The 21,424-nt window shown below is 70.2% G+C and overlaps 1 protein-coding gene across 1 annotated transcript in view; it reads left to right on the plus strand.

Annotated features, from left to right (window-relative positions):
* Positions 1-21,424, plus strand: part of RYR1 (ryanodine receptor 1) — a 92,638-nt gene that overhangs the window by 36,840 nt on the left and 34,374 nt on the right. The window contains exons 37-57 of the mRNA XM_064503004.1: positions 842-953; positions 1,190-1,333; positions 1,424-1,697; positions 3,347-3,461; positions 3,569-3,701; positions 4,149-4,243; positions 4,475-4,610; positions 5,850-6,036; positions 7,475-7,586; positions 7,781-7,901; positions 8,825-8,994; positions 10,122-10,342; positions 14,986-15,076; positions 15,185-15,325; positions 16,577-16,740; positions 17,897-17,975; positions 18,571-18,660; positions 19,831-19,971; positions 20,189-20,266; positions 20,367-20,442; positions 21,183-21,306. Coding sequence (XP_064359074.1) covers positions 842-953; positions 1,190-1,333; positions 1,424-1,697; positions 3,347-3,461; positions 3,569-3,701; positions 4,149-4,243; positions 4,475-4,610; positions 5,850-6,036; positions 7,475-7,586; positions 7,781-7,901; positions 8,825-8,994; positions 10,122-10,342; positions 14,986-15,076; positions 15,185-15,325; positions 16,577-16,740; positions 17,897-17,975; positions 18,571-18,660; positions 19,831-19,971; positions 20,189-20,266; positions 20,367-20,442; positions 21,183-21,306 — 2,804 coding nt within the window. The remainder of the gene's footprint in view (positions 1-841; positions 954-1,189; positions 1,334-1,423; positions 1,698-3,346; positions 3,462-3,568; positions 3,702-4,148; positions 4,244-4,474; positions 4,611-5,849; positions 6,037-7,474; positions 7,587-7,780; positions 7,902-8,824; positions 8,995-10,121; positions 10,343-14,985; positions 15,077-15,184; positions 15,326-16,576; positions 16,741-17,896; positions 17,976-18,570; positions 18,661-19,830; positions 19,972-20,188; positions 20,267-20,366; positions 20,443-21,182; positions 21,307-21,424) is intronic.

Genomic DNA, 21,424 nt, shown 5'->3' on the forward strand with positions numbered 1-21,424 from the left:
GGGGAAATGCACAGGGATACGGGATGGGGACACGGGGACATGCATGGGGACATGCATGGGGACAGGGACAGCAGGACATGTGTGGGGACATGGGGACACAGGGATGTGCATCCCAGCGTGGGGATGGGGACATGCACAGGGACATGGGGACGTGCACAGGAATATGGGGACATGCATGGGGACAGGGACAGCAGGACATGCACAGGGACATGGGGACGTGCACGGGAATATGGGGACAGGTACATGGGGGTCAATCAGGGGACATGGGACATGCGTAGGGATATGGGGACGGGGCAGGGGGACATGCACAGGGACATGGGGACATGCACGGGGACACGGGGACACAGGGATGTGCATCCCAGCATGGGGATGGGGACATGCACAAGGCCATGGGGACATGCACGGGGACACGGAGACACAGAGATGTGCATCCCAGGATGGGGACATGCACAGGGACAGGGGGACACATACAGGGGCATGGAGATGGACACAGGGATAAGGACATAGGAGCAGGGACATGGGGACATGCGAGGGGACACTGGGGCATGGGTGAGGGCCAGGGACTTGCACAGGGATGGGGGAACGGGAGGACATGGCACTGAGACATAGGGCATGCATGGGGACGTGGGGACACTTTTGGGGACAGAGGAACATGCATGGAGTGGGGACACGTGGGTATAGCCTACGTGGCACTGAGGCACGGGGATACACGTGGGTCAGGGCATGGGACGGGGGGACAGTGTGGCACGGTGGGGGACACGGGACAGGGCAGGGGGTCACGGCTGCGGCGCTGACCCCGGCGTCCCCCCACCCCGGCGTCCCCCCACCCCGGCGTCCCCAGATCAACATGCTGCTGCAGTACAAGGCGGCGGCGGACGAGGAGGAGTGCCCGGTGCCCGAGGACATCCGCGACGAGCTGCTCGACTTCCACAACGACCTGCTGGCACACTGCGGTGAGCCCGGGGACGCCCGCGGGGACACCTGGGGACACGGGGACCCCCACCCGGGCAACGGGGACCTGCTGGGGACAAGGGAAGTCTTCTCCATCCTGCGGGCACGGGAACCCCACCCGGGGCGTGGGGACCCCCTAGGAGCATGGGGACCCCCCTTCTTGGGTCATGGGGACCCCCATCCCCTGATGGGGCACAAGGACCCCCCGGTGACCCCCCCCCCCCCCCGTGCTCCGCAGGCATCGAGCTGGCCGGGGAGGAGGAGGAGGAGGAGGAAGACACGTCCCTGCGGCAGCGGCTGCTGGGGCTGGTGCAGAAGGTCGTCAGCCTCCGCAAGAAGACGGAGGAGGAGGAGGCCCCCCCCGCGGAGCCCCCCGTGCCCAGTGAGTGGGCGGGGGGCGCGGGGCCGGGGCGGGGGGGGGGCGCGGGGCCGGCGGCCCCCCCGGCGCGGCTGAGGCAGGCTGCGTCCCCAGGCACGCTGCAGGAGCTCATCTCGCAGACCATGGTGCACTGGGCGCAGGAGTCCTTCATCCAGAGCCCCGAGCTGGTGCGGGCCATGTTCAGCCTGCTGCACCGGCAGTACGACGGGCTGGGCGAGCTGGTGCGGGCGCTGCCCAAGGCCTACACCATCAGCGCCGTCTCCGTCGACGACACCATGAGCCTCCTCGAGTGCCTGGGCCAGATCCGCTCCCTCCTCATCGTCCAGATGGGCCCCGAGGAGGAGAACCTCATGATCCAGAGCATCGGGTGCGGGCACCCCGCGTCCCCCCTGAGCACCCCGCGTCCCCCCTGGGCATCCTGCACATCTCTGAGCACCCAGTGTCCCCCCCGGGCACCCCACGTCCCCCCTGGGCATCCTGCATCCCCCCTGGGCACCCTGCACATCCCTGAGCACCCAGTGTCCCCCCCAGGCACCCCGTGTCCCCCCTGGGCATCCTGCATCCCCCCTGGGTACCCTGCACATCCCCGAGCACCCCGCGTCCCCCCTGAGCACCCCGCATCCCCCCTGGGCATCCTGCATCCCCCCTGGGTACCCTGCACATCCCTGAGCACCCAGTGTCCCCCCCCCGGGCACCCCGCGTCCCCCCTGGGCATCCTGCATGTCTCTGAGCATCCCGTGTCCCCCCTGGGCACCCCACGTCCCCCTGGGCACCCTGCACATCCCTGGGCACCCAACATCCCCCCACCAGCACCCAGTGTCCCCCTATGTCTCCCCCAGCCCCCCTGTATCCCGCCTGGACACTCAGGATGCCCTCCGGCACCCCGAATCCCCCCCCCCCGGGCATCCTGTGTCCCCCAGGGTCTCCTAAGCATCCTGGGCTCCCCCAGGCACCTGGTGCCTCCTCCCAGCACCCTGTGTCCCCCCTGGGGTCCCCTGGGCACCCCAACCTGCCCCAGGCACCCTGTGTGTCCCCTGGGCACCCCAAGTGCCCCCGGGGCACCCATGTCCCTCTCCGGGCACCCCGTCCTCCCTGCGTGGCACCGGCCGGGGGTCCCAGCGGGTGCAGTGACCCTCCTGTCCCCTGCCAGCACCCTGTGTCCCCCCTGGGGTCCCCTGGGCACCCCAACCTGCCCCAGGCACCCTGTGTCCCCCCCGGGCACCCCAAGTCCCCCCGGGGCACCCATGTCCCTCTCCGGGCACCCCGTCCTCCCTGCGTGGCACCGGCCGGGGGTCCCAGCGGGTGCAGTGACCCTCCTGTCCCCTCCCAGCACCCTGTGTCCCCCCTGGGGTCCCCTGGGCACCCCAACCTGCCCCAGGCACCCTGTGTCCCCCCCGGGCACCCCAAGTGCCCCCGGGGCACCCATGTCCCTCTCCGGGCACCCCGTCCTCCCTGCGTGGCACCGGCCGGGGGTCCCAGCGGGTGCAGTGACCCTCCTGTCCCCTCCCAGCACCCTGTGTCCCCCCTGGGGTCCCCTGGGCACCCCAACCTGCCCCAGGCACCCTGTGTCCCCCCCGGGCACCCTGTGTCCCCCCGGGGCACCCATGTCCCTCTCCGGGCACCCCGTCCTCCCTGCGTGGCACCGGCCGGGGGTCCCAGCGGGTGCAGTGACCCTCCTGTCCCCTCCCAGCACCCTGTGTCCCCCCTGGGGTCCCCTGGGCACCCCAACCTGCCCCAGGCACCCTGTGTCCCCCCGGGGCACCCATGTCCCTCTCCGGGCACCCCGTCCTCCCTGCGTGGCACCGGCCGGGGGTCCCAGCGGGTGCAGTGACCCTCCTGTCCCCTCCCAGCACCCTGTGTCCCCCCTGGGGTCCCCTGGGCACCCCAACCTGCCCCAGGCACCCTGTGTCCCCCCGGGGCACCCATGTCCCTCTCCGGGCACCCCGTCCTCCCTGCGTGGCACCGGCCGGGGGTCCCAGCGGGTGCAGTGACCCTCCTGTCCCCTGCGTCCCGCAGCAACATCATGAACAACAAGGTCTTCTACCAGCACCCCAACCTGATGCGGGCGCTGGGCATGCACGAGACGGTCATGCAGGTGATGGTCAGCGTGCTGGGCGGCGGCGAGTCCAAGGTGAGCCGCGCCGCCGGCACCCCGGGGTGCCCGGGCCACCCGCCGCGTCCCAGCACCGTGTTCCCCCCCCCCCCCCGCAGGGCCGCCTGCCACCCGCGTCCCCCCAGGAGATCCGCTTCCCCAAGATGGTCACCAACTGCTGCCGCTTCCTCTGCTACTTCTGCCGCATCAGCCGCCAGAACCAGCGCTCCATGTTCGACCACCTCGGCTACCTGCTGGAGAACAGCAGCATCGGCCTGGGTGAGCCCTGTCCCCGTCCCTGTCCCCGTCCCTGTCCCTGTCCCCATCCCTGTCCCTGTCCCCTCCCTCCTGCGCTGGCCCCACGCTCCCGCCCCACCGGCAGCGAGCTTCGCCCCGAGGGAGACGCGTCCCTGTGTCCTCTGCCGTGCCGCGTTCCCTCCGAGGGTCCCCTCCTGTCCCCTGCACCCTCCGAGGGTCCCCTCCTGTCCCCTGCACCCAGCCTGGCACCTTGGGTGTCCCTGTGTCCCCAACCTGGCATCCTGGAGGTCCCTGCACCCTTCTTGTCCCCAGCCTGGCACCCCGGGGTCCCTGCACCCTTCTTGTCCCCAGCCTAGGTGTCCCCATGGCACCCTGGGGTGAGGGACAGCCCCGGGTGGTGGCAGCCAGGGTCCCCTCTCCCTGTCCCCCCCCCCGGCTCACCCTGACCCCCTGCTCTCGCCCCCGCAGGCATGCGGGGCTCGACCCCCCTGGACGTGGCGGCCGCCTCCGTCATCGACAACAACGAGCTGGCCCTGGCCCTCAAGGAGCAGGACCTGGAGAAGGTGCGTCGCGCGCGCTGGGGCAAGGAGGGCCGCGGGGACAGCGGGGACAGCGGGGACAGCGGGGACACGGGTCCCCCCTGCAAGGCCCCCAGGCAAGGATGCCTGCGCGAGGTCCCCATGGGAGGTCCCCGTGCAAGGTCCACCTGTGAGATGGCACGCAGTGTCTCCCCGTGCAATGTCCCCGTGCGAGCCCCCCCCGTGCAATGTCCCCGTCCTCGTCCCCGTGCCCAGGTGGTGACGTACCTGGCGAGCTGCGGGCTGCAGAGCTGCCCCATGCTGCTCTCCAAGGGCTACCCCGACATCGGCTGGAACCCCTGCGGCGGCGAGCGCTACCTCGACTTCCTCCGCTTCGCCGTCTTCGTCAACGGTGAGCGGGGCGCCCGCGGGGCTGGGGGCGTCGCCCCCGGATGTGTGGGTCCCCTGGGGCCTCCGTGGGGGCCCCCTGGCACCCTGGGGGTCCCTGCGCTCCCTTGAGCTGAACCTGGCATGCTGGGGGGTCCTTGCACCCCCAGCCTGGCCCCCAAAGGTCCCTGCACCTCTCGGACCCTGTCCTGGCACCCTGGGGTCCCTGCACCCCCTTGCACCCCAAACTCTGGCATTCTGGGGTTCCCTGCACCCCCCTGCACCCCAACCTGGTGCCCTGGGGTCCCTGCACTCCCCCTGGCCCCATCCTGGCCCTTTGGGGTCTCTGACCCCATCCTGCCACCCTGGGGGTCCCTGTGTCCCCTATCCTGCCACCCTGGGGGTCCCTGCACCCCCTGACCCCATCCTGCCACCCTGGGGGTCCCTGTGTCCCCTATCCTGCCACCCTGGGGGTCCCTGCACCCCCTGACCCCATCCTGCCACCCTGGGGGTCCCTGTGCCCTCCACCTGCCACCCTGGGGGTCCCTGCACCCCCTGACCCCATCCTGCCACCCTGGGGGTCCCTGTGTCCCCTATCCTGCCACCCTGGGGGTCCCTGCACCCCCTGACCCCATCCTGCCACCCTGGGGGTCCCTGTGTCCCCTATCCTGCCACCCTGGGGGTCCCTGCACCCCCTGACCCCATCCTGCCACCCTGGGGGTCCCTGTGTCCCCTATCCTGCCACCCTGGGGGTCCCTGCACCCCCTGACCCCATCCTGGCACCCTGGGGGTCCCTGTGCCCCCCACCTGCCACCCTGGGGGTCCCTGCACCCCCTGACCCCATCCTGCCACCCTGGGGGTCCCTGTGCCCCCCATCCTGCCACCCTGGGGGTCCCTGCACCCCCTCCAGCCCCATCCTGCCACCCTGGGGGTCCCTGTGCCCCCCATCCTGCCACCCTGGGGGTCCCTGCACCCCCTCCAGCCCCATCCTGCCACCCTGGGGGTCCCTGTGCCCCCCATCCTGCCACCCTGGGGGTCCCTGCACCCCCTCCAGCCCCATCCTGGCACCCTGGGGGTCCTCGTGCCCCCCACCTGCCACCCTGGGGGTCCCTGTGCCCCACATCCTGCCACCCTGGGGGTCCCTGCGCCCCCCGACCCCATCCTGCCACCCTGGGGGTCCTCGTGCCCCCCACCTGCCACCCTGGGGGTCCCTGCCCCCCCCGGGGGTCCCCGGGGGTCCCCGCGCTGAGCGGTGGCCCCGCAGGCGAGAGCGTGGAGGAGAACGCCAACGTGGTGGTGCGGCTGCTCATCCGGCGGCCCGAGTGCTTCGGGCCGGCGCTGCGGGGCGAGGGCGGCAGCGGGCTGCTGGCCGCCATCGAGGACGCCATCAAGATCTCCGAGGACCCGGCCCGCGACGGCCCCACCGTCAAGAAGGACCGGCGGCGGGAGCTGTGCGTCGCACGGGCACGGGGCGCTCGCACGGGGGTGGGGAGCGGGGGCCCCTGCGCCTGCCTGGCGCTGCAAATGTCCCTGTCCCCGTCGCCGGCTGGGCAGCCAGCCTCGTGCTGCGGGATGCCGTGTCCCCTGACCTGGTGTCCCCATGCTGCTGGGATCTCTGGTGTCCCCATGCTGCAGTGATGCCCGGTGTCCCCTGACCCTAGTGTCCCAGTGCTGCAGTGATGCCCAGTGTCCCCTGATCTAGTGTCCCCTGACCTGGTGTCCCCATGCTGCTGGGATCTCTGGTGTCCCCTGACCTGGTGTCCCCATGCTGCTGGGATCTCTGGTGTCCCCATGCCGCAGTGATGCCCGGTGTCCCCTCACCCGTGTCCCAGTGCTGCAGTGATGCCCAGTGTCCCCTGACCTGGTGTCCCCTGACCCGGTGTCCCCATGCTGCTGGGATCTCTGGTGTCCCCATGCTGCAGTGATGCCCGGTGTCCCCTGACCCTAGTGTCCCAGTGCTGCAGTGATGCCCAGTGTCCCCTGATCTAGTGTCCCCTGACCTGGTGTCCCCATGCTGCTGGGATCTCTGGTGTCCCCTGACCTGGTGTCCCCATGCTGCTGGGATCTCTGGTGTCCCCATGCCACAGTGATGCCCGGTGTCCCCTGACCCTAGTGTCCCAGTGCTGCAGTGATGCCCAGTGTCCCCTGACCTGGTGTCCCCTGACCTGGTGTCCCCATGCTGCTGGGATCTTTGGTGTCCCCTGACCCAGGTGTTCCCATGCCATGGTGATGCCTGGTGTCCCCTGACCCTGGTGTCCCAGTGCTGCAGTGATGCCTGGTGTCCCCTGACCTGGTGTCCCCTGACCCTGGTGTCCCAGTGCTTCAGTGATGCCCAGTGTCCCCTGACCTGGTGTCCCCTGACCTGGTATCCCCATGCTGCTGGGATCTCTCATGTCCCCTGACCCAGGTGTTCCCATGCCATGGTGATGCCTGGTGTCCCCTGACCCTGGTGTCCCAGTGCTGCAGTGATGCCTGGTGTCCCCTGACCTGGTGTCCCCTGACCCTGGTGTCCCAGTGCTTCAGTGATGGCCAGTGTCCCCTGACCTGGTGTCCCCTGACCTGGTATCCCCATGCTGCTGGGATCTCTCATGTCCCCTGACCCAGGTGTTCCCATGCCATGGTGATGCCTGGTGTCCCCTGACCCTGGTGTCCCCTGACCCTGGTGTCCCAGTGCTGCAGTGACGTCTGGTGTCCCCTGACCCGGTGTCCCCTGACCTTGGTGTCCCAGTGCTGCAGTGATGGCCAGTGTCCCCTGACCCTGGTGTCCCCATGCTGCTGGGATCTCTGGTGTCCCCTGACCCGGTGTCCCCTGACCCTGGTGTCCCAGTGCTGCAGTGACGCCCGGTGTCCCCTGACCCGGTGTCCCCTGACCCTGCCGTCCCTCTGCAGGTTCGGCGCCGAGGAGACGCACGAGGAGAACCGGGTGCACCTGGGCAACGCCATCATGTCCTTCTACTCTGCCCTCATCGACCTGCTGGGCCGCTGCGCCCCGGAGATGCACGTAGGGACACGGGGGGGGACACAGACGGGGGGGGGCACATGGAGAGGTGTCCGGGGACGCGGACAGGGACGTGCAGGGGTGTTTGGGGTGCATGCATGGAAGAGGACGTGCGTGGGGGTCTGGGGTGGGGGCACGGCCAGGACCGGGTGCCCCCTGTGCCCACGCGGCCCCCCCCCCCCCCCCGTGTCCCCCAGCTCATCCAGGCGGGCAAGGGCGAGGCGCTGCGCATCCGGGCCATCCTCCGCTCCCTCGTGCCCCTCGACGACCTCGTGGGCGTCATCAGCCTCCCGCTGCAGATCCCGGCCTTCGGCAAAGGTGGGTGGCCAGGGGACGCTGGGCCGGGGGGGGGACACACAGCCCTGCTGGGGGACACTGGGCTGCAGGGACATTGGGACACTCGGCCATCCCCAGAGGCACTGGCCTGGGGGGACATGGGGACACCCAGCCATCCTGGGGGCACGAGGCTGGGGGGACATGGGGACACCAAGCCATTCTTAGTGTCACCGGGCTGGGGGGACATGGGACCCTGAAGCCACCCCCAGGGTCACTGGTCTGGTGGGACATGGGGACACCTGGCCATCCCCGTGGTCACTGGTCTGGGGGGACATGGGGACACCCGGCCATCCCTGTGGTCACCGGGCTGGTGGGACATGGGGACACCTGGCCATTCCCGTGGTCACTGGGCTGGGGGGACATGGGGACACCTGGCCATCCCCATGGTCACCGGGCTGGGGGGACATGGGGACACCCAGCCATCCCCATGGTCACCGGGCTGGGGGGACATGGGGACACCTGGCCGTCCCCGTGGTCACTGGTCTGGTGGGACATGGGGACACCCAGCCATCCCCAGGGTCACTGGGTTGAGGGGACATGGGGACACCTGGCCATCCCCATGGTCACTGGGCTGGGGGGACATGGGGACACCCGGCCATCCCCAGGGTCACCGGGCTGGGGGGACATGGGGACACCCAGCCATCCCCATGGTCACCGGGCTGGTGGGACATGGGGACACCCGGCCATCCCCATGGTCACCGGGCTGGGGGGACACGGGGACACCCAGCCATCCCCAGGGTCACTGGGTTGAGGGGACATGGGGACACCCGGCCATCCCCGTGGTCACCGGGCTGGTGGGACATGGGGACACCCGGCCATCCCCATGGTCACCGGGCTGGGGGGACACGGGGACACACGGGGACACCCGCCCCCGCCGGGGCGCCCTCACGGCCCCGCGTCCCCAGACGGGAACACCGTGGAGCCCCGCATGTCGGCCAGCTTCGTGCCGGACCACAAGGCGCCCATGGTTCTCTTCCTGGACCGCGTCTACGGCATCGAGACGCAGGAGTTCCTCCTGCACGTGCTCGAGGTCGGCTTCCTGCCCGACATGCGGGCGGCCGCCTCGCTGGACACGGTGAGCCCCGGGGCGCCCCGACCTTGGGGGAGACCCCGGGGGGCAGATACGGCATCGCCCTGCCCCATGGGCGAGGCAGAGGGTCCCTTTGCTTTGGGGTCTTCCTGCAGGGTGGTGTGGGGGTCTCCCTTCCCATGGCAGAGATGGGGGGACTCCTTGCCCCGTGGGATGGATACGGGTGGTCTTGTCTCCCCACGGGATGGATATGGGGTCCCTTTGCCTTGGGGTGCTCCTGTGGGGCGGATACGGGCTCTCTGCCCCACGGGATGGGGTGCAACGTCCCCTCACCCCATGGGATGGATATGGGGTCCTTTAGCCTTGGGGTGCTCCCGTGGGGTGGATACGGGCTCTCCCTGCCCCATGGGATGGGGTGCAACGTCCCCTCACCCCACGGGATGGATATGGGGTCCTTTAGCTTTGGGGCGCTCCTGTGGGGTGGATGTGGGATCTCCATTCCCCATGGGATGGATGTGGGGTCCTTTAGCCTTGGGGTGCTCCCGTGGGGTGGATGTGGGATCTCCATTCCCCATGGGATGGATGTGGGGTCCTTTAGCCTTGGGGTGCTCCCGTGGGGTGGATAGGGGCTCTCCCTGCCCCACGGAATGGGGTGCAACGTCCCCTCACCCCACGGGATGGATATGGGGTCCCCCAAATCTGCCCTGTCCTACGGGATGGATATGGGGTCCCTTTGCCTAGGGGCGCTCCCGTGGGGTGGATGTGGGATCTCCGTTCCCCATGGGATGGATGTGGGGTCCCTTTGCCTTGGGGTGCTCCCGTGGGGTGGATATGGGCTCCCTGCCCCACGGGATGGGGTGCAACGTCCCCTCACCCCACGGGATGGATATGGGGTCCCCCAAATCTGCCCTGTCCTACGGGATGGATATGGGGTCCCTTTGCCTAGGGGCGCTCCCGTGGGGTGGATGTGGGATCTCACTGCCCCACGGGATGGATATGGGGTCCCTTTGCCTTGGGGTGCTCCCGTGGGGTGGATACGGGCTCCCTGCCCCACGGGATGGGGTGCAACGTCCCTTCGTCCCACGGGACGGACACGGGGTGCCCCACCCCGCCCTTCCCCACGGGACGGCCCCGGGGCCCTCGGCGCCCCGCGACCGGCCCCCGCGCTGCAGGCCGCCTTCAGCACGACGGAGATGGCGCTGGCGCTGAACCGCTACCTGTGCCTGGCCGTGCTGCCGCTCATCACCAAGTGCGCCCCGCTCTTCGCCGGCACCGAGCACCGGGCCATCATGGTGGACTCCATGCTGCACACCGTCTACCGCCTCTCCCGCGGGCGCTCGCTCACCAAGGCGCAGCGCGACGTCATCGAGGAGTGCCTCATGGCCCTGTGCCGGTGCGGGACGCGGGGCCCCGAAATGCACCCCCCCCGGGACCCCGTCTCCCAGCCCCACGTGTGCCCTGGCACCCAGCCCTGCACCCCGTGCATCCCCCCAAAACCACCTGCACCCCGTCACCCAGCCCCACGTGTGCCCTGGCACCCAGCCCTGCACCCCGTGCATCCCCCCAAAACCACCTGCACCCCGTCACCCAGCCCCACATGTGCCCTGGCACCCAGCCCTGCACCCCCTGCACCCAGCCCTGCACCCCGTGCATCCCCCCAAACCACCTGCACCCCGTCACCCAGCCCCACATGTGCCCTGGCACCCAGCCCTGCACCCCCTGCACCCAGCCCTGCACCCCGTGCATCCCCCCAAAACCACCTGCACCCCGTCACCCAGCCCCACGTGTGCCCTGGCACCCAGCCCTGCACCCCCTGCACCCAGCTCTGCACCCCGTGCATCCCCCCAAAACCACCTGCACCCCGTCACCCAGCCCCACGTGTGCCCTGGCACCCAGCCCTGCACCCCCTGCACCCAGCCCTGCACCCCGTGCATCCCCCCAAAACCACCTGCACCCCGTCACCCAGCCCCACGTGTGCCCTGGCACCCGGCTCTGCACCCCCTGCACCCAGCCCTGCGCCCCGTGCATCCCCCCAAAACCACTTGCACCCCGTCACCCAGCCCCACATGTGCCCTGGCACCCAGCCCTGCACCCCGTGCATCCCCCCAAAACCACCTGCACCCCGTCACCCAGCCCCACGTGTGCCCTGGCACCCAGCCCTGCACCCCGTGCATCCCCCCAAAACCACCTGCACCCCGTCACCCAGCCCCACGTGTGCCCTGGCACCCAGCCCTGCACCCCCTGCACCCAGCCCTGCACCCCGTGCATCCCCCCAAAACCACCTGCACCCCATCACCCAGCCCCACATGTGCCCTGGCACCCAGCTCTGCACCCCCTGCACCCAGCCCTGCACCCCGTGCATCCCCCCAAAACCACCTGCACCCCGTCACCCAGCCCCACATGTGCCCTGTCACCCAGCCCTGCACCCCCTGCACCCAGCCCTGCACCCCGTGCATCCCCCCAAAACCACCTGCACCCCATCACCCAGCCCCACGTGTGCCCTGGCACCCAGCCCTGCACCCCCTGCACCCAGCCCTGCACCCCGTGCATCCCCCCAAAACCACCTGCACCCCATCACCCAGCCCCACATGTGCCCTGGCACCCAGCTCTGCACCCCCTGCACCCAGCCCTGCACCCCGTGCATCCCCCCAAAACCACCTGCACCCCATCACCCAGCCCCACGTGTGCCCTGGCACCCAGCCCTGCACCCCCTGCACCCAGCCCTGCACCCCGTGCATCCCCCCCAAAACCACCTGCACCCCGTCACCCAGCCCCACATGTGCCCTGGCACCCAGCTCTGCACCCCCTGCACCCAGCCCTGCACCCCGTGCATCCCCCCAAACCACCTGCACCCCGTCACCCAGCCCCACATGTGCCCTGGCACCCAGCCCTGCACCCCCTGCACCCAGCCCTGCACCCCGTGCATCCCCCCAAAACCACCTGCACCCCGTCACCCAGCCCCACGTGTGCCCTGGCACCCAGCCCTGCACCCCCTGCACCCAGCTCTGCACCCCGTGCATCCCCCCAAAACCACCTGCACCCCGTCACCCAGCCCCACGTGTGCCCTGGCACCCAGCCCTGCACCCCCTGCACCCAGCCCTGCACCCCGTGCATCCCCCCAAAACCACCTGCACCCCGTCACCCAGCCCCACGTGTGCCCTGGCACCCGGCTCTGCACCCCCTGCACCCAGCCCTGCGCCCCGTGCATCCCCCCAAAACCACTTGCACCCCGTCACCCAGCCCCACATGTGCCCTGGCACCCAGCCCTGCACCCCGTGCATCCCCCCAAAACCACCTGCACCCCGTCACCCAGCCCCACGTGTGCCCTGGCACCCAGCCCTGCACCCCGTGCATCCCCCCAAAACCACCTGCACCCCGTCACCCAGCCCCACGTGTGCCCTGGCACCCAGCCCTGCACCCCCTGCACCCAGCCCTGCACCCCGTGCATCCCCCCAAAACCACCTGCACCCCATCACCCAGCCCCACATGTGCCCTGGCACCCAGCTCTGCACCCCCTGCACCCAGCCCTGCACCCCGTGCATCCCCCCAAAACCACCTGCACCCCGTCACCCAGCCCCACATGTGCCCTGTCACCCAGCCCTGCACCCCCTGCACCCAGCCCTGCACCCCGTGCATCCCCCCAAAACCACCTGCACCCCATCACCCAGCCCCACGTGTGCCCTGGCACCCAGCCCTGCACCCCCTGCACCCAGCCCTGCACCCCGTGCATCCCCCCAAAACCACCTGCACCCCATCACCCAGCCCCACATGTGCCCTGGCACCCAGCTCTGCACCCCCTGCACCCAGCCCTGCACCCCGTGCATCCCCCCAAAACCACCTGCACCCCATCACCCAGCCCCACGTGTGCCCTGGCACCCAGCCCTGCACCCCCTGCACCCAGCCCTGCACCCCGTGCATCCCCCCCAAAACCACCTGCACCCCGTCACCCAGCCCCACATGTGCCCTGGCACCCAGCTCTGCACCCCCTGCACCCAGCCCTGCACCCCGTGCATCCCCCCAAACCACCTGCACCCCGTCACCCAGCCCCACATGTGCCCTGGCACCCAGCCCTGCACCCCCTGCACCCAGCCCTGCACCCCGTGCATCCCCCCAAAACCACCTGCACCCCGTCACCCAGCCCCACGTGTGCCCTGGCACCCAGCCCTGCACCCCCTGCACCCAGCTCTGCACCCCGTGCATCCCCCCAAAACCACCTGCACCCCGTCACCCAGCCCCACGTGTGCCCTGGCACCCAGCCCTGCACCCCCTGCACCCAGCCCTGCACCCCGTGCATCCCCCCAAAACCACCTGCACCCCGTCACCCAGCCCCACGTGTGCCCTGGCACCCGGCTCTGCACCCCCTGCACCCAGCCCTGCGCCCCGTGCATCCCCCCAAAACCACTTGCACCCCGTCACCCAGCCCCACATGTGCCCTGGCACCCAGCCCTGCACCCCGTGCATCCCCCCAAAACCACCTGCACCCCGTCACCCAGCCCCACGTGTGCCCTGGCACCCAGCCCTGCACCCCGTGCATCCCCCCAAAACCACCTGCACCCCGTCACCCAGCCCCACGTGTGCCCTGGCACCCAGCCCTGCACCCCCTGCACCCAGCCCTGCACCCCGTGCATCCCCCCAAAACCACCTGCACCCCATCACCCAGCCCCACATGTGCCCTGGCACCCAGCTCTGCACCCCCTGCACCCAGCCCTGCACCCCGTGCATCCCCCCAAAACCACCTGCACCCCGTCACCCAGCCCCACATGTGCCCTGTCACCCAGCCCTGCACCCCCTGCACCCAGCCCTGCACCCCGTGCATCCCCCCAAACCACCTGCACCCCGTCACCCAGCCCCACGTGTGCCCTGTCACCCAGCCCTGCACCCCCTGCACCCAGCCCTGCACCCCGTGCATCCCCCCCAAAACCACCTGCACCCCGTCACCCAGCCCCACATGTGCCCTGGCACCCAGCCCTGCACCCCCTGCACCCAGCCCTGCACCCTGTGCACCCCCCCAAAACCACTTGCACCCCGTCACCCAGCCCCACATGTGCCCTGGCACCCAGCTCTGCACCCCATGCATCCCCCCAAAACCACCTGCACCCCGTCACCCAGCCCCACGTGTGCCCTGGCACCCAGCCCTGCACCCCCTGCACCCAGCTCTGCACCCCGTGCATCCCCCCAAAACCACCTGCACCCCGTCACCCAGCCCCACGTGTGCCCTGGCACCCAGCCCTGCACCCCCTGCACCCAGCCCTGCACCCTGTGCATCCCCCCAAAACCACCTGCACCCCGTCACCCAGCCCCACGTGTGCCCTGGCACCCAGCTCTGCACCCCCTGCACCCAGCCCCGGCTGCCCCGACAGCCCTGGGACCCTCCCTGCACCCCCCTGTGTCCCCCCAACACAACCCCCTGCACCCCCTCAACACCCCCCTGAACCCCCTGCACCCCCTCAACACCCCCCTGAGACCCCTGCACCCCCCTGAGCCCCCGGCACCCCCCAGCATCCCTGCGTCCCTGCATCCCTGCCTGCACCTCTGCACCCCCTTGATACCCCCCCGAGCTGCCCTGCACCCCCTTGATGCCCCCCTGAGTCCCCTGCACCCCTGCCTGCACCGCTGGGCCCCCCTGCACCCCCTGGTCACCCCCCAAGAGCCCCCTGCACCCTCTGAGCCCCCCTGCACCCCCTGGTCACCCCCCAAGAGCCCCCTGCACCCTCTGAGCCCCCCTGCACCCCCTGGTCACCCCCCAAGAGCCCCCTGCACCCCCTGAGCCCCCCTGCACCCACTGGTCACCCCCCAAGAGCCCCCTGCACCCCCTGAGCCCCCTGCACCCCCTGGTCACCCCCCAAGAGCCCCCTGCACCCTCTGAGCCCCCCTGCACCCCCTGGTCACCCCCCAAGAGCCCCCTGCACCCTCTGAGCCCCCTGCACTGCTCCCTGCACCCCTGCCTGCACCCCTGCACTCCCTGGCCACCCCCCCGAGCCCCCCCGAGCCCCCCGGCCCCTCGGCCCCCGCTGACGGCCCCTGTCCCCCCCCCAGGTACATCCGTCCCTCCATGCTGCAGCACCTCCTGCGCCGGCTGGTCTTCGACGTCCCCATCCTCAACGAGTTCGCCAAGATGCCGCTCAAGGTGAGGCCGGGGGGGGGGCTGCGGGGGGGCTGCGGGGGCTGCGGGGGGGCCCGGGGGCTGCGGGGGGGCCCGGCGGGCGTCCCCACGGCCGTGTGGCCCCGTCCCCAGCTGCTGACGAACCACTACGAGCGGTGCTGGAAGTACTACTGCCTGCCCAGCGGCTGGCCCAACTACGGCGTCAGCTCCGAGGAGGAGCTGCACCTCACCCGCAAGCTCTTCTGGGGCATCTTCGAGTCGCTGGCCCACAAGGTCCGCGGGGGGCCGGGGGGCGGCCGCAGGGGCCGGGGGGCCGAGGACGGGGACGCTGCGGCGGGCGGAGAGGGGGACGTGGAGGTGGGGACGTGGCTGGCTGGAAGGGAAGGGGACACGGGGCTCAGTGGGACAGGGAGATGGGGACGGGGACATGGGGGGGCTGAGCAGGATGGGGACACGAGATGGGGACACAAGATGGGGACACAGGACTCGTCTGTATAGGGCTGGGGGGCTGACCTGCATGGGGACGGGGACACAGGAAGGTGACCCGGATGGGGACATGGGGGTGACAGGGAGGGGGACGTGGAGGTGGGGACGTGGCTGGCTGGAAGGGAAGGGGACACGGGGCTCAGTGGGATGGGGACATGAGATGGGGACAGGGACATGGGGGGCTGAGCAGGATGGGGACACGAGATGGGGACACGAGATGGGGACACAGGACTCATCCATATAGGGCTGGGGGGCTGACCTGCATGGGGACGGGGACACAGGAAGGTGACCCGGATGGGGACATGGGGGTGACAGGGAGGGGGACATGGCTGGCTGGAAGGGAAGGGGACACGGGGCTCAGTGGGACAGGGAGATGGGGACAGGGACATGGGGGGGCTGAGCGGGATGGGGACACGAGATGGGGACACAGGACTCGTCTGTATAGGGGTGGGGGGCTGACCTGCATGGGGACAGGGACACAGGAAGGTGACCCGGATGGGGACATGGGGGTGACAGGGATGGGGACACGGGACTCAGTGGGACAGGGAGATGGGGACAGGGACATGGGGGGGCTGAGCGGGATGGGGACACGAGATGGGGACACAGGACTCGTCTGTATAGGGGTGGGGGGCTGACCTGCATGGGGACGGGGACACAAGAAGGTGACCCGGATGGGGACATGGGGGTGACAGGGAGGGGGACATGGCTGGCTGGAAGGGAAGGGGACACGGGGCTGAGTGGGACAGGGAGATGGGGACGGGGACATGGGGGGGCTGAGCGGGATGGGGACACGAGATGGGGACACAGGACTCATCCATATAGGGCTGGGGGGCTGACCTGCATGGGGACGGGGACACAGGAAGGTGACCCGGATGGGGACACGGGGATGGGGGCTGACCTGGAGCTGGTTGGGGACACGGGGCCAGGGCTGGGCAGGGCTGGAGCGGGGGGCTCCGGGGGGGGGACGGGGGTGGCGTGGGGGCTCCGGGGGGCCCGTGGCGGGGGGTCGGGGGTCTGCAGAGCCCCCGTGCCCCGCAGAGGTTCGACGCGGAGCTCTACAAGCTGGCCATGCCCTGCCTGTGCGCCATCGCCGGTGCCCTCCCGCCCGACTACGTCGACGCCAGCTACTCCTCCAAGACGGAGAAGAAGGCCTCCGTGGACGCCGAGGGCAACTTCGACCCCAAACCCGTCGAGACCCTCAAGTAGGCGCCGCGGCGGCCCCGTGCCCCCAAAACTCCCCCTCGCCCCCCGGGACCCCCCGTCCTGGGGGCTCTGCAACCCCCAGGACCCCCTGATAGCCCCCCCAGACCCCCGTTCTGGGGTGTCTGCAACCCCCAGGACCCCCTGATACCCCCCCCAGACCCCCATCCTGGGGTGTCTGCAACCCCCAGGACCCCCTATACCCCCCCTGACCCCCATCCTGGAGTCTCTGCAGCCCCCAGGACCCCCTGATACCCCCCAGACCCCCATATTAAGGGCTCTGCAACCCCCAGGACCCCCTGATAACCCCCCAGACCCCCGTCCTGGGGGCTCTGCAACCCCCAGGACCCCCCGATATCCCCATACCCCCATTCTGGAGTCTCTGCAGCCCCCAGGACCCCCTGATACCCCCCCCAGACCCCCATCCTGGGGTGTCTGCAAACCCCAGGACCCCCTATACCCCCCCTGACCCCCATCCTGGAGTCTCTGCAGCCCCCAGGACCCCCTGATACCCCCCCAGACCCCCATATTAAGGGCTCTGCAACCCCCAGGACCCCCTGATACCCCCCAAGACCCCCGTCCTGGGGGCTCTGCAACCCCCAGGACCCCCTATACCCCCCCGACCCCCATCCTGGAGTCTCTGCAGCCCCCAGGACCCCCTGATACCCCCCAAGACCCCCGTCCTGGGGGCTCTGCAACCCCCAGGACCCCCTATACCCCCCCTGACCCCCATCCTGGAGTCTCTGCAGCCCCCAGGACCCCCTGATACCCCCCAGACCCCCATATTAAGGGCTCTGCAACCCCCAGGACCCCCTGATAACCCCCCAGACCCCCGTCCTGGGGGCTCTGCAACCCCCAGGACCCCCCGATATCCCCATACCCCCATTCTGGAGTCTCTGCAGCCCCCAGGACCCCCTGATACCCCCCCCAGACCCCCATCCTGGGGTGTCTGCAAACCCCAGGACCCCCTGACACCCCCCAGACCCGCATCCTGGGGTCTCTGCAACCCCCAGGACCCCCTGATACCCCCCCAGACCCCCGTCCTGGGGTCTGTGCAGCCCCTGATACCCCCCAAACCTTGGGCCCCCTATGCCCCCGCCATGTCCCTGCGCCTGGGATGTGGCCGGGCCCCGACCCCCCTCCCGTGCCCCCCCGCAGCGTCATCATCCCCGAGAAGCTGGACGGCTTCATCAACAAGTACGCCGAGTACACGCACGAGAAGTGGGCCTTCGACAAGGTGGGGGCCCCCGCGTCCCCCCGGCACCCGTGTGACACCCCGGGACCCCCCAGGGCCTCCTGCACCCCTGCTGGGGATGCCCAGGGCCCCTGCACCTGCATGACCCCCCCCAGGACCCCCCATGCACCTGCATGTCCCCCCTGCACCCCTGGGACACCCCCCAGACCCCCCTGCACCTGCATTGCACCCCTGGGACCCCCCAGGCTCCCATGGCCCTGCATGACCCCCCTCCTGCACCCCTAGGACCCTCCCAAGGTCCCTATGCACCTGCATGACCCCCCCTGCACCCCTGGGACCCCCCCAGGCTCCCATGGCCCTGCATGACCCCCCTCCTGCACCCCTAGGACCCCCCCAAGGTCCCTACGCACCTGCATGACCCCCCCTGCACCCCTGGGACCCCCCCCCCAGGCTCCCATGGCCCTGCATGACCCCCCTCCTGCACCCCTAGGACCACCCAAGACCCCCCATGTACCTGCATGACCCCCTGCACCCCGGGACTCCCCAGGCCCCCCCAAGCTCTCCATGCCCTTGCATGCTCCCCGAGCCCCCTGCCCCCCCCCCCGACCCCCCCGTGATGTCCTGGTGCCCTTGGCAGATCCAGAACAACTGGTCCTTCGGGGAGACGGTGGACGAGGAGGCCAAGACCCACCCCATGCTGCGGCCCTACAAGACCTTCTCCGAGAAGGTACCGTGCGCGTCCCCCACCCTGGGGCCAGGCTGGGACCCCCCCGCCCCAGCTGGACCCCCCCCCATCCCCAGCCAGACTCCTACGTCCATCCAGGCCCCCCAACCCCACCTGGACCCTCTCAACCCCATCCAGATGCCCCCAACCCCACGTGCCCCCGCCAGTTCTGTCCTGACCTCCCTCAATCCTGTCTACATCCCCTCCACCCCATCCAGCCCCCCCGGTCCGATCTGGGCCCCCCAGTGCCATCTGGGCCCCACAACCCCATGGGGCTTCCTGGTTCCGTCTGGACTCCCAACCCCATCCGGAACCACCCCCCAGCACCATTTGGTTTCCTGGCCCCATCCAGATCCCTCCAGCCCCATCCAGATCCCTCAACCCCATCCAGATCCTCCAACCCCATCCAGATCCCTCAACCCCATCCAGATCCCTCCAGCCCCATCCAGATCCCTCCAGCCCCATCCAGACCCCTCCAACCCCATCCAGATCCCTCCAACCCCATCCAGACCCCTCCAACCCCATCCAGACCCCTCAACCCCATCCAGATCCTCCAACCCCATCCAGATCCCTTCAGCCCCATCCAGATCCCTCAACCCCATCCAGATCCCTCCAACCCCATCCAGATCCCTCCAGCCCCATCCAGACCCCTCCAACCCCATCCAGATCCCTCAACCCCATCCAGATCCCTCCAGCCCCATCCAGATCCCTCCAACCCCATCCAGATCCCTCCAACCCCATCCAGACCCCTCAACCCCATCCAGACCCCTCAACCCCATCCAGATCCCTCAACCCCATTCAGATCCCTCCAGCCCCATCCAGATCCCTCAACCCCATCCAGATCCCTCCAACCCCATCCAGACCCCTTCAACCCCATCCAGATCCCTCCAGCCCCATCCAGACCCCTCAACCCCATCCAGATCCCTCCAGCCCCATCCAGACCCCTCAACCCCATCCAGATCCCTCCAACCCCATCCAGATCCCTCCAACCCCATCCAGATCCTCCAACCCCATCCAGATCCCTCAACCCCATTTGGGGCTTCCCGACCTCATCTGGTTTCCCGGCCCCATCTCGACTCCCCGCTCTCGACCATACCCAGCTATGGGGCAATGATGGGGAGCGCCCAAGGGTGCCCCAAGAGTGCCCCCCCCACCCCTGCCTGTGCCCCCCAGGACAAGGAGATCTACCGGTGGCCCATCAAGGAGTCGCTGAAGGCCATGCTGGCCTGGGAGTGGATGGTGGAGAAGGCCCGTGAGGGCGAGGAGGACAAGGCGGAGAAGAAGAAGACCCGCAAGATCTCCCAGTCTGCCCAGGTGCAGCCTGGACGCCCGGGTCCCCCCCGGCTCCGGGGACAGGGCGGGAGGTGGAGCAGGGAGGGGTGGGATCCCCTGGGGATGTCTGGTGGGGCAGCAGCATCTATGGGGTGCAGCAGGGTCCCCTGGGCACCCGGGACCCCTTGGGGACACCTGGGCTCCCCCTGCTCGAGGGGGGGTGCTCAGTGCTGGGACGTCCCCCCCCCTTCCCCCCCAGGCCACCTACGACCCCAGCCACGGCTACAGCCCCCAGCCCGTGGACCTGTCGGGGGTGACGCTGTCCCGGGAGCTGCAGGTGAGCACGCCGTGTCCCCCCCCCACCCCACCCCGCCGTGTCCCCCCCCCCCCCCACGGCGCCCGGGTGGGACCCCCACCCACCTCGCCGCGTCCCCCAGGCCATGGCGGAGCAGCTGGCCGAGAACTACCACAACACCTGGGGCCGCAAGAAGAAGCAGGAGCTGGAGGCCAAGGGTGAGCTGCCCCCCCGTCCCCCCCCCCCCGCTGTGACCCCCCCCCCGTCACCCCCTCCAACCTCCCCACCCTGGGGAGGCTCTCCACCACCTTGGACCCCCCCCCAGGTGGATGCTGCCCCCCCCACCATGGATGCTCCTCTTGGGGTCCTTCCACCCACCATGGGTGCTGCCCCCCTATGGGTGCTGCCCCTTGTGTCCCCCCCCCATAGATGCTCCCCTGCCCCCCAGGGTTCCCATGGATGTTGCCCCCCAGGGCCCCCCCTCCATGGGTGCACCTCTGCCCCCCCAGTGTCCCCCATGGGTTACCCTGGGTGCTGCCCCCACCCTGCGGGTACTTCTCCTTGGGTCCCCCCCACGGATGCTCCTCCCCACGGATGCTCCTCTGCCCCATGGGGATGCTGCCCCACGGATGCTCCTCCGCCCCATGGATGCTCCTCCGCCCCACGGATGCTCCTCCCCATGGATGCTCCTCCCCATGGATGCTCCTCCCCCCCATGGATGCTCCTCCGCCCCATGGATGCTCCTCCCCATGGATGCTCCTCTGCCCCATGGGGATGCTGCCCCACGGATGCTCCTCCGCCCCATGGGGATGCTGCCCCACGGGTGCTCCTCCCCACGGATGCTCCTCTGCCCCATGGGGATGCTGCCCCACGGATGCTCCCCCCCACGGATGCTCCTCCGCCCCATGGGGGTGCCGCCCCACGGGTGCCGCCCCACGGCTGCTGACGTGGGTGCCAGGCGGGGGCTCGCACCCCCTGCTCGTGCCCTACGACACGCTGACGGCCAAGGAGAAGGCGCGGGACCGCGAGAAGGCCCAGGAGCTGCTCAAGTTCCTGCAGCTCAACGGCTACGCCGTCACCCGGTGGGTGCCGTGGGGCGCCGGGGGGCTGGGGGGCACCGGGGCAGGGAGGACCGGGTGGGGCTGGGGAGACCTTAGGGGGCTGGGGGGATCTGGGGGCCCGGGGGGGTCTGAGGGCACA

The sequence above is a fragment of the Dromaius novaehollandiae genome, chromosome 34, assembly GCF_036370855.1.
Source record: "Dromaius novaehollandiae isolate bDroNov1 chromosome 34, bDroNov1.hap1, whole genome shotgun sequence".
Classification (NCBI taxonomy): domain Eukaryota; kingdom Metazoa; phylum Chordata; class Aves; order Casuariiformes; family Dromaiidae; genus Dromaius; species Dromaius novaehollandiae.